General features: G+C 36.0%; 1 protein-coding gene and 1 long non-coding RNA gene across 2 annotated transcripts in view; both read left to right on the top strand.

Moving 5' to 3' along the window:
- The window catches only part of LOC115438981 (uncharacterized), a 238,205-nt gene that overhangs the window by 125,783 nt on the left and 93,589 nt on the right, over positions 1–18,833 (top strand). The window contains exon 9 of the mRNA XM_030162877.1: positions 2,854–3,102. Within this exon, the coding sequence (XP_030018737.1) occupies positions 2,854–3,102 (249 nt within the window). The remainder of the gene's footprint in view (positions 1–2,853; positions 3,103–18,833) is intronic.
- LOC115438580 (uncharacterized) lies at positions 12,506–13,439 on the top strand. Its single transcript, XR_003938108.1, has 3 exons — positions 12,506–13,175; positions 13,257–13,307; positions 13,401–13,439. It is a non-coding gene; the product is annotated as an uncharacterized LOC115438580 (long non-coding RNA).

Below are 18,833 nucleotides of genomic sequence, written 5' to 3'. Positions count from 1 at the left end.
AACTGTTACAATCTAATAACAATTAGCAATTGATTTACAGTAAAAAAAAAAACATGTCACTGCAGGTCAGGTTTTTTTAAGGACAGCAAAGTTACAGTAATGGTATGAATGTCAGTGTATGGGATGATGCATAAGCATCCACTGTGTCGGCTGAAATGCAAATAAACCAACAAAACTCATGAATATACAAGAGAACAGCTGTAGAATAACTGTCCACTGTAGTGACCTCTGTGCATGAAAGGGTTAAAAAAGCAAAATATCACTCTTTTTCTTAAATTCAAATTTTATTTGATTTTGTAATGGAGAATTTACATGTTTTACATTCACATGCACAGATAATATTTTACAATGTTGTTTTTTGATATTTCTTTTCTCTTCAGAAAAGAACAAAATCTATCTGTACAATTGTTTTTCTGTGTATATCTCCAGTGTTTTCACTTCTTGATTTCTTTTCCCCGTTTTTTTTAAACAACAAAATCTTAATTTAAAAAAAAAAAAAATAGTAATAATAATACATATAGTTGCTAAACAACAGTGGGTGTCACAATCTGTTCTTTTTGAGTGTTCATAAAGTCCATCCATGCATCCATAGAATATCACTTCTTTTAAGACAAATGTCTGCAATTTTACCGATACTCAGCCTTTTACTAAATGTTTTCTGTATTTGTTGGTCCACTGGGGTCTATAAGTTGTAACGCACGTGTGTAAATAATAAGTGGAGGCGTAATATTGTTAAAATTGCACTTCATTTTTCTTAAGTTGTTCATGGTTGTTTACATTTGTTAAAGGATAATTACCTCCGCCAAGGAGATTATGTTTGTGTCGGCGTTGGTTTGTCTGTCTGTGTGCAAGATAACTCAAAAAGTTATGGACGGATTTGGATGAAAGTTTCAAGAAATGTTGATTCTGGCACAAGGAACAAATGATTAAATTTTGGTGGTGGTTGGGGATGGGTGTGTGTGTGTGTGTGTGTGTGGGGGGGGGGGGGCACTGATCTGCCTTGGTGGAGGTCTGCGCTCTCCGTGTGCTTCTAGTTTGTAGATGTTAACGTTTTCATGATGTAATTGTACTTTTTTTCACTGTTTTTATTTTACTGGTCCGGCCCATTTGAGATCATATTAGGATGAATGAACCTGAAGGAGGTTATGTTTTTGCCAGCGTTGGTTTGTCTGTCTGTCTGTCTGCCTGTGTGCAAAATAACTCAAAAAGTTATTGATGGATTTGGATGAAAATTTCAGGAAATGTTGATACTGGCACAAGGAACAAATGATTAAATTTTGGTGGTGATGGGCGGGGGACTGATCTGCCTTGGTGGAGGTCTGCGCTCTCCGAGTGCTTTTCTAGTTTAACATTAAATTGTACTCTGAGAACTACGGTGGCCTACGGTGGCACTTCATATACAGAAACATTTGCACAATGCATATTAAAAGAACACGCTGCATGTAAGTCAACAAACGCCAGAGGAAAATACACAAAAGCGCTGCAAATACAGAAATGCTCTGTAAGAAAAGAGTGCTGCAGAAACTAAAACTAATGCAAGAAGAAAACGCTGCATATTCACTCACACAACAGAAGTCCTCCAGGCCTCCAGGGGCAGCGCTGAGTTTACACCCGAGGAGCAGACAACGCCGAGAAGAACAGTTTATTTTTAATCTATTTATTTTGAACTAAATCTTAATTGAAGCTATACATGCATACAAAACAAATATCAAGATGTCAAAAAGAAAAATTGTCCAAACAGATAAATTAGCACAATGCTTATAGACACTAAAAGAAAAAAAAAAAAAAAGATTAAAATATTAAAGATATAGAGAAAAAAAAATCCAGCAGAGAGTCAATTCAGGCCATTTTGAAGAGTTGTTTATAAATTATCAGGGGTTTTGTGCTTTTTTTGGTAAAGACAAATTCTAGTGAGTGGATCATAAAGAATTTAAAGTTTGGGAGTGTTTTGGCATTTTTACTTCTGTGTATGTGGAATTTACCCAATAAAATAATCAGATTAACTATGAATTCAACATTACGCATGTCGTTCAAAGTATATAAATACATTTTGAGCTGTTATAACTATACTTTTATTACATTTAGATACAATAATGTTTTCAATTTTAGACCAAAAGTTAGAAGAATGCACACAATGAAAGAATAAGTGTAAAGTGGTTTCAGGAAGAAGAACAGTTTATGGTGAAAGGATTGAAGTGATGTTTGAGCACCGAGACGTAAAGGTACGTATTTTCACCATCGTCTGCGTCTTGGGTGTAAACTCAGTGCTGCCCCTGGAGGCCTGGAGCACTTCTGTTGTGTGAGTGGATATGTAGCGTTTTCTTCTTGCATTTGTTTTAGTTTCTGCAGCACTCTTATCTTACAGTTTCCATAGTTGCAGTGCTTTTCTGTATTTGCAGTGTTTTCCTCTGGCATTTGTTTTCTTATATGCAGTCCGTTCTTTTAATATGTCATTTCTGTGTATGAAACATGTTTGCTCCTGTTGGCCTCTGCAGAGAACCAGAACAAAACATGTAATTGCATTTCTCTGTCTATTTAACAAATGACCCAGTTTAACCACCCTACCCTTTATTACTCGAGTCAGTCTAATATGATTTTATTGACAGACAATTCAGAGACCAATTAACCTGTTAATGTTCACATCTTTGGCCAGAGTACCCTGAGAGAAAACATATAAACTCTGTAAAGAAAGGCCTCAGTCTGTACAAAACACGTCAATATATTCACCCAGTACACAGCTCAGTGTTTATTTGTGTTAATCATGGAAATCACATAATCTCATGACTCTTCAAATATTTGTGACTTGCAGCCAAGTTTTCCTAACGTTGGTCATATTTTCTCTTGTATGAACAGACAGACCAAAGACCCAACTGAGCAGGTCCACAGCATCCATTAACCAGGAGAGTGTGACCCTGACCTGCTCTGTGAGTTCATCATCTGGATGGAAATACTACTGGTACAAAGACAAGAGCCTGTATAAACCCCAGAACCCACAACTTTATTCTGATCATCCACTCATAACTGTCTCACCTGGAGGAACCTATCAGTGCAGAGGAGGCAGAGGAGATCCAGTTTACTACAGCGACTACAGCAACTCAGTTGGTAAAAATAAAAGTTTGATATTAAATATAAATGACAATGAAACACACTGTGTGGGGGTTCATATGGAGTAAATCTAACAGTGATTAATTCTGATGTTTCATTTATTCATTTTTTTTTTTTTTCCATTTGATCAACAGTGACGAACATACCTGTAGTGACGTTGAAATCCAGCTGGTCTGAGATATTTCATTTAGAGACGGTCACTCTCAGATGTGAGATCACAGATGGAGGGGACACTGAGTGGGTTTATGAATGGTCAACATCAGGCACAAAACTACCTCAGGAGCAAAGTGAATACTTGACCATCACAGTTGATTTTAATGATCGTAGACGGTACTACTGTAAGGGTAAACACAAAGTGGATGAGAATATGGAAACAGAATGGAGCAACTCCATGTCTCTGAAAGCAATATGTAAGTCTGACTTAAAATAATGAAATAATGTTTATAAATATGAATATAAAGACCTTCTTTCACTGTGTATGAACACAGTTATTATGACTGGTTATAAATGAGTAATTTCCATTTTCACAAACTGAACAGTTAAGAAACCACAGGCCCACCTGACCTCTGACACAACATCCATTCAACAAGGCAGCAGTGTGACCCTGACCTGCTCTGTGAGGTCATCATCTGGATGGAAATACTACTGGTACAAAGACAACACCTTATATAAACCCCACACCACACAAGACTTTTCTGATCATCCACAAATAAGTGTCTCAGTGGGTGGAAGCTACCGGTGCAGAGGAGGCCGAGGAAACCCAGTTTACTACACAGACGACAGCAACACAGTCAGTATCAGCACCGTCGGTGAGTCTGACAATACAATATGGACATGTTTTGTGTGTTCTTAATGGTTTTAAGGAGACATTATAATTGATGGTATTAATCATTTTCTCATGTTACATTGTGATAACATCAAAGTGCACATACTGGTCATTAATTCATTGTTTATTAACATCATGATATCACAGCAAGAGGAGGCAACAAGACTGAGTTCAACAGAGTTAATTCAGAGTTATCTGGACACTATTAACACATTATTATTAACACTTTACAACAGTCTTATGTTTAGTTACATGAAGATAAACAATACTCAGGACTTTCTCTTATGGAATAATTATTTCTCATGCTAATATACAAGGCTCATCCTGAACAAAGCATGTTAATATAATTCATGTACCATGACGTTCTTCCTTTGCTATCTGAAGGAAATAACTAGAAGGTGATAGAGGAGAACGCATTAGCTAATGGCATCCTAGTTGTAGAGTATGGTCTCACAGAAAAGAGGCATTTAGAGTTTTATAATGACTAATAAATTAATAAGTAACTAGTTCAAGGTTAATGTGTGTTTGTTAATTTAAAACTCTTTATAGGACACTTTCAGAAATACTCTGAAATTCAACATTTCAACCTTAGTGTGTTATTGGAAGACGTAACAAGACTTCACTACTTTTGTGAATTTTTAAAATTTTTATACCCCGCAGCCAATAGGTATTGTAATCGTTTTGTCATCCATCTGTCTGTCTGTCCATTAAACGACGTAATCGAATTATTTGAAGAATGCATTGACATGTCTGCATCAAATTTATTCTGTGGATGCATCTTGGCAGGGAGCAGAAGCCTATTGAAAATAGGTCACTTTGACCTACTTTTTCAAGGTCAGATGGCCTTGTGCAGTTATAATATCTGAGTACTTTCAAATATAAATATGTGTGTAATAAGTTTTATACAAAAATAATCTAATCTAAATTATAGGGCAGTAACTTTCAACACTATCTTACACTGTATTTGGCCAAGGGAGATATGAAGTGCACAGCATGTTATGTTTTTTAATTATGTAGAAAATCAAAGTTAATGAAGTTGCCATATTTGGTTCCTTACCCATAAGTGGCAAAAAAAGAGAAGTAAATATAAGACTTACAAGAAGAACACATGTAATGTGAAAGGAAAATGTATTTTAAAACATTCCAACGACCTAAGTGCTGATCCAGACCCCTGTCCACATCCACATTCTCACTTTGAACATCATTCCTTCCATTAGTACCATTACTTCATGGTACCTAACACACCAGGTACACTCACTGTTCATGCAGAGGTGGACCTTACAGACCCTCTAGACCACATTGGACCTCAGATTGTTGACTCACTGTCCTCACTGTAGCTGTTACTGTCATTGTCTTGCAATTTGTACAGAATTGACCAAAAATAGTCACTTGCTCGATAAAGGGTAAAAGTGTGTGTATTCTTATTGGTAACTGTTGTGTATTTTCAGTCTCAAACGTGGCCGTTTTGACTCTGGATCCAAACTGGTCTGAGATATACACAGGAGAGAAGATCACCCTCAGATGTGAAATCCACAGAGGAGACACAGAGTGGGAGTATGAATGGAGAAAATCTGACTCAGCCCTGTCTGAAACAGAATCTGAAATCAGAATAACTAAAGCTCATTCAGGCCATACTGGAGACTACAGCTGCAGAGGAAAAATGAAACAGTCACAGGATCATTTAACAAACTGGAGCGACAAAGTCACACTGACGGTATCAGTCGGTAAGATTCAGCACACATTAGTAATAATTAAACTACAGTCTACTCTCGTTAAACCGCCCGCCGTTATACCGCCATTTCCGCTTATCGCCATCCGCCAGCCCAGTTCCATGCACAAACAACACTTATACCATTGATTTCCCGACCGTCATACCGCCAGCGGCGCGGCACCTCCGAGGTGCGCCGCCGTGGCACCTCCGAGGTGCGGCTCCCAGTGTTGTCTTTTCCGAGGAAACCGGGTCGAAATGGCTCTTTGAGTGTTAAAGGTTGCCGATCCCTGCCTTACAACATAACAGAATCAAGATTTATTTAGAAACGTAATTAGAACGGGTTAACGGAGGCAGCATAGACATCATATAGTAAAGACATGCACATTATGGACGCAACCCGTTGTAACGCCATTTTCGCTATACCGCCAATTTGGCCGTGAACGGAAGTTGGCGGTATAACGAGGGTAGACTGTATATTCTGTAAACACAATAATCCAATAGTACATGCATCCTATCAGATGGAGTGTCACTGATGTGTTCATTCCTCTCACAGGTAAACCCAGTTCTGTCCTCACTGTGTCTCCATCATGGCTGAGTCCTGGAGCCTCAGTAACTCTGAAGTGTCATGTTAAACATCCATCTGCAGGATGGAGGTTTTATTGGTATAAGGCTGTTCCTCATCCATCATATGAACCGTACAGGTATGAGCTGTTACCTGACAGCAGTGAAGGGACTGAACAGGAGGTTTTCACCATCCATGGACAAAAAAACACCACAGGTTATGTGTGTAGAGCTGGAAGAGGAGATCCACAGTTTTACTCTAAGTACAGTCGACCTAAGTTTACCTGGTGTGGAGGTGAGTTTGATTATTGTTTCAGATACCAGGTCTCATTAGTGTGAATGTGCCAGTGAATGATAATGAAGATGAGGGTGAAGAGAAAGAGCAGTGTTTTTGACCACCGCAGAACTGTGGTGAATGTTTATGTAGTTGTATAAATTTCAACAGTTCAGACTGAGACGACCTATGGCAGTGACCCATATCAGAACTGAAAAGCTCACATTCCATGAAATTTGCACTGTTCACACTGTCATGGTGTGAGTCAGACATGAGCAAAACAATCAGCTTTGGGCGGTTTTAGTTTAGTTTTAGTAACAGTATTGCTTTTGATTTCCCACTCGCTGGATGATAAATTAAATCCCAGCATTCATTTCCTTTCCCTTTTCTTTCCGCACTTCTCAAGATGTAATGAGTAAATACATTTATCTTAAAGGACAGGCTTAATGCTTGAGGTAAATTTAACAGGCACGCCAACAAAACATCAGCGAGCAGGAAACCAACAGGACAAACAAAAACACAGACAAGAGTTCATATTTTAAGGGTTTTAAACTTAGGCTAGAAAGAAAAGAGAAATGACTTTTTACGGCACGTGTTTTCCACTCAATGTCACTCACTGACTGCTGCTTATTTACTCGAGCTGATCAACCAGAATCAACAATGGTACATCACTTACCTCTGCCCCATAGGTTCCACCCACAGGCATAATTCATGTAATTAAAAGGTCCAGTGTGGTGCATTTAAAGTCTTTTTTTTTTTTTACGTAAATCTCTTGCTTTTAAGAAAAACACAAAGCACAGTTAATACTGTAAGCATGATCAGTACAGGTTCACTTTAACTTTGTATTTTTATCAGTATTTTACCCTCTTTTCACAGATAATACTCAGGCTAAACATTAGACAAAGGATGCAACTGTAGCTTCAGTGTTCTTAGTGTGTGTGATTATGTCTTGTTTTTTTCAGATATGGACTCATCAGTGTCTCTCAGAGTGAGTCCCAACAGAAGTCAACACTTCACCTCTGAGTCTATCTCACTGAGCTGTGAGACCAACTCTGATAAACGGAGAGTGAGACGGTTCTATGAGAACAGTTACTCAGACTGTGATCATTACAGCTGGAGGACTAGTACATCTCCTTGCATCATCTCCTGGACAGTGTACAATGGTGCAGTGTTCTGGTGTGAGTCTGGATCAGGAGAGTTTAGCAACGCAGTTAACATCTCTACTCATGGTACATTCTCATTCCATTTTCCTTTTATGTCCATTTTCTTAAACTTCAGCTGCAACAAAGATCTATTTTGAATTTTCCAAGCAACTGTCTCACTGTTAGTACTCCCTCTAGTGGTCAAATAAATCCATTGCACTGTTGATGTGAACAGGATCATTGCACGTCTCGACATTGGCATCTTTGACAGAACTTCAGAGCTCTTTATTCTCAACACTCTAATGATCATTTTAGGTCATATTTTAATATTAGAAAACACATAGATGAAAAAATAAGTTAAGGTCTGCACAACCTGTGAGCTCCCAAGAAGATATTTATTCACCACAATAGTGACGTTTAAGGCATCGGCCCTTCATCAGACATGGGACAGGTCATGACACACAGCTGGTTATATAGGATACTAATTACAATCACGTGACAGATAATGCAAATTATCTCACGTTAACAGTAACTTTTAAATAGATGTGTCTTTAAATTCATATTAATTCATACAATAATCAAGTTTCTTTAAATTAATATAAATACAATGATGAAGTTACTTTACATTCATGTAAATTCACACAAATACGGTGATCAAGTTGCTTAAAATTGAGATAATTTCAGATAATTTGCATTACGTGTCATGTGATATCGTAATTAGTGAGACCTTATCATATTTTTTCATCCACTGTTTTTGGGATCCTGCACACCTTTTAACAGTTGGATGTGCGTGTCATCACCTTTTTTCATAGAAAACAGAAATACTACATAGAACCCATTTAACAGTCAATGCCACCACTTGGAATTTAGTAAAGTTTAATAAATGGGTACCATATAACACACTTTCTCACAAACATATTCGTATTCTTTGTTTTAAAATCTGAAAACACTCCATTTTTTATTAATAAAAACTTAATATTAAGTATTTTCTTTAGTATTATCAGTGATTTGTAATTAGATTTTTCTGACAATGATTAGAATGAAGTACTGTGCAGGTTGCAGTAGATTAATGAAACTGTTAAAGCCTCTAAACGTCATATGTAGTCATTTACGGTAAATTGTCCAGTTGGGCAACACGGTGGTGCAGTGGTTAGCACTGTTGCCTCACAGCAAGAAGGTTTTGGATTCGATTCCAACACCAACCAACAAGGGTGGACTATTCTGTTTGGAGTTTGTGTGGGTTCTCTCCTGGTACTCTGGCTTCCTCCCACCATCCAACGACATGCAATAATAGGTTAATGGGTTCTTCTAAATTGTAAGAGTGTTGGTTGTTCATCTCTATATGTCAGCTCTGCGATAAACTGGCGACATATCCAGGGTGAACCCTGCCTTTGCCCAGTGATTGCTGGGATAGGCGGCACCCCCACGACCCTCTCTAGGATAAGGCGGTTCAGAGGATGAAATTGTCTGGTTTTTACCCCTCAGCCATCCACCCCTGTGGTATTGTCGTACCCTGTGGTGTCCAACAGTGTCACCGCCATCATTTAGGTGCAATTTGGGAAACTCTTGGACGAGTTCATTGGCCATCAACCTAGACCTTCAATTTCAAGATCAAATTGAGGTTGACATTTCAAATATGGATGCCAATGTTGACCTGCATTTTTTTAGTCTTTCGGGGTCAGTGCATGGTCGTAGGGAATTGTGAGGGTCAGAAGTGGCCAAAGAGTCCTTGCAACATTCAGTGTTGGTTTTATTTGTGTTACACTTACACTGTATCTGACTGTTCCACAGCTTATATTATCTTAGAGAGCCCTGTGCATCCTGTGACTGAAGGACAACCTCTGACTCTCAGCTGTAGACTGTGGACAGACGGTATTCTGTCTGATGTCAGTTTCTACAAAAATGGAAAACTAATCCAGAATGGAACCAGTGGACAACTCAATATCTCTGCAGTGTCTAAGTCAGATGAAGGTTTTTATCAGTGTGAAAGAACACAGGTAAAGAGCCTAAGACCACAGGTCTGGAAGTCATCAGAGAGCTGGGCGTCTGTAAAATGTAAGTTTAATCTTATTTTTTTCCTGTCTTTCTACAATTTTCTAAAGTAAAGCCTGAAATAAAACAACAAACATCATGAGTAGGATTGGATTCAGTTGATAGTTTATGATGTAGAACTGAAATTAGAGATTTAATTAAAGAAACCTAAAAATCAGATAATTAAATTAAGCAGTTAAAAGTAGATAAGTCTGCTTTAGCAATGGGAGATTTATTTGCATGGCTTTATTTCTTACTCCACCCTCGAAGGGGAGGCAAGGGATATTGTTTTTGTGTTGGTTTATTTGTTTGTTTGTTTGTTTGTTTAACACTCTAGCAACAAAAACTATTGGTTGAATTCATACCAAACTGGGTTTTTTTTGCATTCACCTATGGCTGAAATTTCAGATGTCTGTAGCAGCAAAACTACTGGTTGAATCCATACCAAATTGGGTTGATAAATTGCCAGTGACCCAGAATAGATGTGATTACATTTTGGGAAAAGTAGGTCAAATTTCAAATTTTTATGAATTTTTAATATCTTTATTTTTCTCCCATTTACTTATAATGGGCAAAATTTCAAATGTCTATAAAAACATCAATTTTATTTCAATTTACTTCAAACTTGGCACATATATAGAGGCTATTGATATTCTGACCTCACCACATGCATAGACATGATGACATCAGCTGGATCGATGCCAAAATAAGCTACAATACATGTGAGGGGCGGGGTTTGTTGTACCTGACACCACTTGTTTCTACGGGTTTCTCTGGAAAATCAGTTTGAAAGTCTGTCGTATGATTGATATTAATATTAACAAAGATGATTTATTACAGCTGGGTCCGTGGTTGAAAGCCCTCCCTTTCCTGTGTGGTTTGTCATTGGACCAATTTGTGGAATTTTATTGATAATCCTTCTGTTCCTGTTGTGTCGCTACAGTAAGTTAAACAGTGAAAGCTTTTCCTTATCATATTCTATTAATCACACTTAAACACCTTTATGTTAAATGTGTGTTCTTAATATGATCCTGTGGTAGTAACAGAGTGTCTTTTCCACAGATTCATACTGTATCAGGTCAGTAAGGAATTCTCCTCCATCTTTTCCATGTCAGTAATACAGTATAATATGAGTGCTCTCTTAACCTGACTGTATTTTCAGATGGTTTAGGTGTCCTCACTCTCCAAAAAGCAGTCAGAGCTCTGCTGCAGACCACATGATGAACCAGACTGAGGCTCAACATGACCCTAACCCTTCTCCTCTTCATGGTCAGAACATTTAATTATTTTACTCCAACATTTCAGGTTCTATGCTGCTTATTTTTAACCCTTAACCCTATAATGCCAAACGTATCATATTTGATACATGAGTTTTGAAGCCTTCTGTATGATCAGTGGGATTTTTTTTTTTTTATTGAAAAACCTGATGTATACAATTAGATACATGCAACACACAGATAATCCACCAGGGGGAGGAATTTGTTCACCAGAGGCCTTTCCAGTGACACTACAAGACTGTCATTAACCCATAAGGACCCAGTGAGACTTTTGTGTCAGTTCCCAAATGAATTTTTCTCTCTATTTAACCTATCCTGAGTTTATTACATTAAGATTCTCTGAATTTTGCTTTTTTTCAGTGAGAATCATCTGTTTTTTCATGTTTAATCAACTGATCATGTAGGTGTTCATAAAAGCTCAGAGTAAGATGAAAAGTGATTGTATCAAAACAAAAACAAAAAAAACAGAAGAAAAAGTGACTTTTTCAGTAAAATCTATCATTAACTGAACATAAACCCAGTGTGTCCATCCACTGTCATTGATCCAACTCCATGGGTTTTACTGATGAATCAATATTGTAGAAGATGACTGTGTTTCTGTGTTCACTATGGAGCCTCTGAACGTCCAAATGGGTCATATCTGATGACCATGAAAAGATGACAAACTGTATTTTACACCAATTATTTACTTGGATTGATAGGATTAGTGAATCAACAGGTATTAAACATTTTAGATCAGAGGGTGGTTTCGGTCTTTATGGGTTAACGAGGAAGGAGGCAGAACTTTGCCAATTTTGAAAAGGAATTACCAATTTTTAGACAAGTTTGTGTTGTGTTATGTTTTTATTTGTTCAAAAACACTAATGTTTGAGCATTGACACCCGATGTATCAAATATGATACAAAATTGAAAGTCATACATGGAAATTGATATATGAAAAAAGAATGTTTTGGTTGTTCAGAAGGACAAGTAAAGGCTCCAGTTTCAAAGAAATGAAATTTTCTGTCAGTGATTTAATGGTTCAGACTTTACAGGTTTAAAGAACTAAACAGCCCATGGCAAAAAAAAAAAAAAAAGTATCTTGTAAAAATGTTTATTCACTTTTGAACCACTAATCCTCTCAGTACATTTAAATAATTCAGGTAAAATGCAGTTTCTCAGCTTTTCTACTGCATCAAATGAGTCTTTTTTGGACGTTCAGAGGCTCCGCAGTGAACATGGAAACACTGTCATCTTCTACAGCATTTATTCATGAATAAAATGATTAATGTTCAGTTAGTGATATATTTTGCTGAAAAAGTCACTTTTTCTTCAGTTTTCTGTTCTGATATACAGCGTTCTGGCGAGGTCTTAAAAAGTCTTGAATTTACAAATCTGCGTTTAATACCTAAAAAAGTCTTTAAAAGGTATTAAATTTGATATGGTAGGTCTTAAGTCATGTTGTTATAAACTTGTTGGCTGTGTTGTGTTTAAATGTGTCTGTTAAATGTCCAAACTGGAAATAAAGTAATGTCAGTCGACTCAGTTCCACCCGTTTCAACCCGACAATTTATGCTGAAATTAGGAACCAATTATCAATAACTTTGCAGCCACCAGTGAGAAATGACTCAGAACGGTGGGAATCAAGGCACTGGAGTAAATAAAAACATTTTCCTAAATTCTAGGAGTCAAGAATTTTGAGCAGTACTGCCATAAAATAGGCATTAACTTCTGTTCTATGTAGTTTCAAAAAGGTCTTAAAAAGTCTTAGATTTAACTTGTAGAAACCTGTAGGAACCCTGTAAATAATTTTAAGAGTTCTTATGGAAATCACCACAGTTAGTCAATTAAATATAGGAAAAAACCTGATTTTCAGTGAAAAATGCAAAATACAGTGGATAATATTATGCTATGTAGTGATACGTGACATAACAAAGGTTAAATGTAGAGACAAAATAATTCAGAAGTCGCCACAAAAATTGTTATAGGTCCTTAAGCGTTCAAAAAACTCCTCTTACCATATATTTTCACTAATAATCAATGGTTTAACACACTTTTATAAGTATTCCAAATCAGTTCTTGATGCTTTTCACATGTTTTACAGAATAATTCACCAAACCAATGTTAAAACAGCTTAGAAAAAAGCATTTAACATTTGTCTGTATGTAATGACATGCAGCTCATGAGGTTTTCACCTGTGCTTTTCACTTTTCTGCAGCTGATGCTTTTCTGTACGACTCCATCAAAGACAACGGAGACTCTGGGAGCGGTACAGAGTATCATACTTTAAAATGTTCATTATTGCTGGAACACGGAATATCTATTAAAAATAAAAATGTATGTATTTCAGGGGGACCTTCAGATGTCACATATTCTTCAATTGAACTTAAAAACATGAAGGGTGAGTCCTTAACTGTAACCAGAACTGCTGTCAAATCAAACATTCATCTATATCAACTAAATGCACGGTTTTAACCTGTTTGATCGTTTCAAGGAGCCGAAAAACAGAAACCAGGAGAGGAGTGTACTGTTTACTCAGAGGTGAAGCCAAAACCAGCTGCAGGTAAAACTATCATTGTGCATTTTCTGAATATGAATAAGAATGAATGAATAAGAATGAATGAATGTGAATATGAATATGAATGAATAGGGCTGTGTATTGGCAAGAATCTGGCAATACGATACAAATCACAATACTAGAATGACGATGCAATATATCATGATATATCAGGATACTGTTAAAAAGGCAATTTTTTTTTGTTTCTTTTTTTTTTTTAATGATTATTTCTTAGAAGAATTGAATTACACCATACATATGTACAAATACTAAACACATTTTTATTTGATCCCAACAGGATCTAATGCTATATCACAAAATGTTCCTGTGTTCAAACTTAAATTATGTTTTACAGACATTACAGTTTAAGATCCTGCTCAAATGTTCATATTCTATTAGTTCAGAACATTATTTTTGTCCCAACGAAGGAACTACCATCTGCCTCAGACAGTAAAAAGTGCTTTTAGGATGCTTCAAATAAACATTATTTAATTAAACAGTGTTAAATAATAATAATAAATAAGATATTAACAATAAAGAAAAAAACAAAAACAAAAATGAACCTCCACCATATCTGCATTTGAATAAATACCTAAAGTATTGATACAGTACTTAATATTGATACAGTATTGTGAAAGGAAATATCGTGATATATTGCAGAACCGTGAATGTGAATATGAATGACTGTGAATATGAATGTAAATGTGAATGCAGGGTTCCCAGGTGTTCTTAAAAAGTCTTGAATTTTCAAATCTGCTTTTAATGTTTTAAAGGGGTCATATTTTGCTAAACCCACTTTTATTAGTCTTTGGTTCATTTATTTTTGTATTTTTGGATCATAATATTTCATAAAAGTTGAATTTGAACCCTCCAGGTGCTGCAAAACTATCTTTATATTCATTTTGGCAAAAATCGAGTGGATTTCTACAACCTGTTTTAATTCCTGCTTAATATGTTATGTCTATAACTAGTTAAGTCACGACATTTGCACATATAAGGTCAAGACTTCTGACAAACATTTTTCTGAGTACGACATAACTGTTTGTCAGCAGCAGCAGTTGTAGTAAAAACTGAAAATATGTCCAAACTTCGAGTCGATTACCTAAAATGTTCAGTTTTTGGTTGAACGGGACAGAGCAGCACAGCAAATACAACCTGGAGGGGGTGGGGCCTGAAGTGGCTCATTTGCATTTAAAGGGCCAGTGCTCAAAATGACCTTTCTGGTGTCATTACTCAGAAATAGTGTTGAAGATGGACCTGTGGAGTTGAATTAATGAAGAATTCGGACCCAAACATAGCATTTACAGTTTATGTAGACCACAGGGAAATGTTTGAAAATGCATAATTTCATTTTTTTTAAAAAGCCAAATATCACTGTGTGGGTGGGTATGTTGCATTTAATTATCCTTATTGTGTCTGTTCATAGATGATAATGTGGTGTACACCCAGGTCCACGCCCACGGTAAAGGAAAAGCCAAAAGAAAGAAAGGTAAGAAAGGTCTATATCACAGGTGTCAAACATGCAGCCCGGGGGCCAAATCTGGCCCACCAAAGGCTCCAATCTGGCCCCTGGGATGAATTTGTGAAATGCAAAAATTATAGTAAGATATTAACAATCCTTTTAGTTCAGGTTCCACATTCAGACCAATTCAGTCTCAAGTGGGCAGGAGCAGTAAAATACTATCATAATAACATATAAATAATGACAACTCCAAATTTTTTCTCTTTGTAAAATAAATATTTTCATGTATTTACACGAAAACAAAGTATAATTTCACAAAAAATGTGAACAACCTGAACAAATATGAACAACCTGAAATGTTTTAAGAGAAGTAAGTACAATTTTAACAATATTCTGCCTGTATTACAATGTTTTGTGTATTTGTAGATCCACTGTGAACTGTAAGTTTTAATGTACATGTGTAAATGATAAACTGAGACAGAATATTGTTAAAATTACACTTTTTTTCCAGTTTGTTCATGTTATTCACATTGTTTGAAAGGATAGTTTGTAGATGTAAACCTTTTCATAATGTAAATTTACTTTTTTCACTGTAAAACATAGAGAAAAGTTTGGAGTTGACATTCTTTATAATTTATTATGTTATTATTTTACTGGTCCAGCCCACTTCAGATCAAATTTAACAGAATGTGGCCCCTGAACTAAAATGAGTTTGACGCCCCTGGTCTATATCATCCAACCTTTTATGGATACAGTAAGTAGTCGCTTTTCCATTGGACATCTGCGCAAAACTTTACTGATATTTACTATATGTTGAAAAAACAGAAGTGCGTAATGTCAGTTTTTCCATTAAATCACAAATGTGATGATTTGTTTATTTATTATCGTGAGATGACACAAGAAGTCATTCCATAAATATGACAACAAATGTAAATAGGGTGTTGATTTACAGATATATTCATTATTATTATATATTACCCCTCTATCTCGTACTAAATGAAAAAATGATTGGTTTTCCTGGTGTCCACACATACCGTGACATGTTTCTTCTTCTTCTTCGCTTGTTGTAACGTACGTCAATATAGGTTTTTTTTTTTTATTCACCTGACTCTAGTTGCGAAAAAAGGTCTTTCCATTGCAGTTTTGCATGATACACCATTAACTACACCCAAAAAAACCACCTCTTGCCAGCGCAAAAACTTTTAATCAAAAAATGAGACTTTAGGTAAAATTATTGTTTTTCCATTCAGTAAATTTTTATGCGCAAGTTACGTTTGCGCAATTTGAGGGTCAACGGAAAAGTGACTTGTGATGTTACTAATGACAAACACAATTTAATGTTTAATGTGTGTTTTCATGCTTTAAAATGTATCTGCAGACGACTTCAGCTCTTTTGTATTTTAATGGTTTTACATAATTTACATTACACATTACATTACAGTCACTGTGAACTCTCATTTCTGACATTTTTTTTTTTTTAAGGAAAAGCATCTCCGGGAGCTCCAGAGGAAACCGTATACTCAGCGGTCAAATATGCTACACAGAAGTAGAAGTAGTAGAAGTGACAAATGATAATGCAGTATAAAGCTCTTTACGAGTGATTTTATCTAAATCTTTGCAGCTTTGCGCACTTTAAGGCTATGTATAGTTTATTTAATGTCTGATTATTTTAAAGATAACTATTGGTTGGATTTATTCATCTGTTGTGTGTTTTTTGAAGTATAGTTCATTCAATGTTGTTGTATTATATACTGTATTTTTTTTTCTGTCACTTCATGTAAAAAGCTACATGGACAAATTTAATAGCAATGTTTAATATATAAAATATTCTAAAAAGCAGTAGAACTTGCAGTATTTAGAGGATAGTACACTGTTTTAAGTTGGCCTTTCTTAGTGCTTTTGATACAAAATAATGATCATTAATAGTTGGTTTTTATATGTGATAATCTACCACCAGAACATCTGATTGTATTATTGTATTATATTGTACTATTTTCTCTGTCTTTTTTTTCAATTTGTATGTTTTAGTTGGTACATCAGCAGACCAAGTACTCTATGTATTTTTTTATTTTTATTTTTTTACCATGCAACGCATCAATAAATATTGCATTTTAGATGTTGAAAGTGTGTTTGTCTAACGAAGTTTTATAATCCACCATAATTATTTATTAAAACTGATGATTTATTCACAAATTTCAATGTAAGCACAAATCTTAGTGTTGTTCCCTGGGAATATGATGAATAAAAGATGTGTACTCGATCAAAATGTATCAGGAACGGGTGTACTATAGTATATTACACTCTACTATACAAAACTATGATATACTATACTATACTACAGGGTGGGGAAGCAAAATTTACAATCAACATTTAGTTGTTTTTTCTTAGCTGGCACGACATCAATTGTTTTGAAACTAAACATATATTGATGTCATAATCATACCTAACACTATTATCCATACCTTTTCAGAAACTTTTGCCTATATGAGTAATCAGGAAAGCAAACGTCAAAGAGTGTGATTTGCTGAATGCACTCGTCACACCAAAGGAGATTTCAAAAATAGTTGGAGTGTCCATAAAGACTGTTTATAATGTAGAGAAGAGAATGACCATGAGCAAAGCTATTACGCGAAAGTCTGGAAGATACTATTAAAGAAGAATGGGAGAAATTGTCACCCAAATATTTGAGGAACACTTGCGCAAGTTTCAGGAAGCGTGTGAAGGCAGTTATTGAGAAAGAAGGAGGACACATAGAATAAAAACATTTTCTATTATGTAAATTTTCTTGTGGCAAATAAATTCTCATGACTTTCAATAAACTAATGGGTCATACACTGTCTTTCAATCCCTGCCTCAAAATATTGTAAATTTTGCTTCCCCACCCTGTATATTATACTATATTATATTGTACTATAGAATGCTTTCTCACTCATGGACATTGTCCACACAGGAACGTGCACATCTGGCAGTGCACCAAACCTCCACTGTCTTCAGCCCCTATTCTTCTCTTCTGATGCTGTGGATGTATTCAGTCTGATCACTGTGATGATTTTATATGACAATTTCTGCTTCACTTCTGCTGTTCTTCAGAATAATGTAGGATGGAGCAGCTGTAAAGAATCCTGCAGGAACTCTTTTAAACAGAAAGCACTGATTGTTTTATTATTATTGATGTCTGGAAATGTGCAGCCAAATCCTGGCCCAGACACCACTACAGGATTTAACACCCCTGCAGATTTTAAACAAAGAGCTGGTCTGGGTTTGTTACATCTGAATGTGCGTAGTCTTGTTGCTAAAATGGATATGTTGCAAATCTGGGCGCACTCGACTGATACAGATGTCATTGTTTTAACAGAAACTTGGCTGAGTAAATCTGTCCCAGATACTGTTGTAAACATCAGTGGCTATAATGTGTTTAGGTCTGACCGCCCTAAAAGAGGTGGAGGTGTCGCCATTTACACCAAGAAAAAGTTCCAAGTGAATGTGCTGCTCTCCAAATCGGTGTTAAAGCAGTTTGAGTTTTTAGCATTGGAACTTGAGGTCTCCAAATCTCTGAGTATTAATGTTGTTGTTATCGAGCACCCTCAGCTGAAAATTGTGTCCTGCCTAATTTAACCCTTTCATGCATAGGCCACTCCAGTGGACAGTTCTTCTCCAGCTGTTCTCTTGTATATTCATGGGTTTTGATGTTTTAGTTCCATATCAGCCAACACAGTGAACACTTACGCACCATCCCATACACTGACATTCACACCATTACTGTAACTTTGCTGTTCTTGATAAACCTGATCTGCACTAACATGTTTAAGTGTAAATCAATTGTTATTTGTTAGACAAGAAGTTTTTTTTTTTGCATATTATCTCCATGAAGCGAGTAATTACTAGCATTAGAATATGTTAAAATATGA

This window comes from Sphaeramia orbicularis, chromosome 18 (assembly GCF_902148855.1).
Source record: "Sphaeramia orbicularis chromosome 18, fSphaOr1.1, whole genome shotgun sequence".
NCBI classification, from domain to species: domain Eukaryota; kingdom Metazoa; phylum Chordata; class Actinopteri; order Kurtiformes; family Apogonidae; genus Sphaeramia; species Sphaeramia orbicularis.
This window is presented reverse-complemented; position numbering and strand designations above follow the sequence as displayed.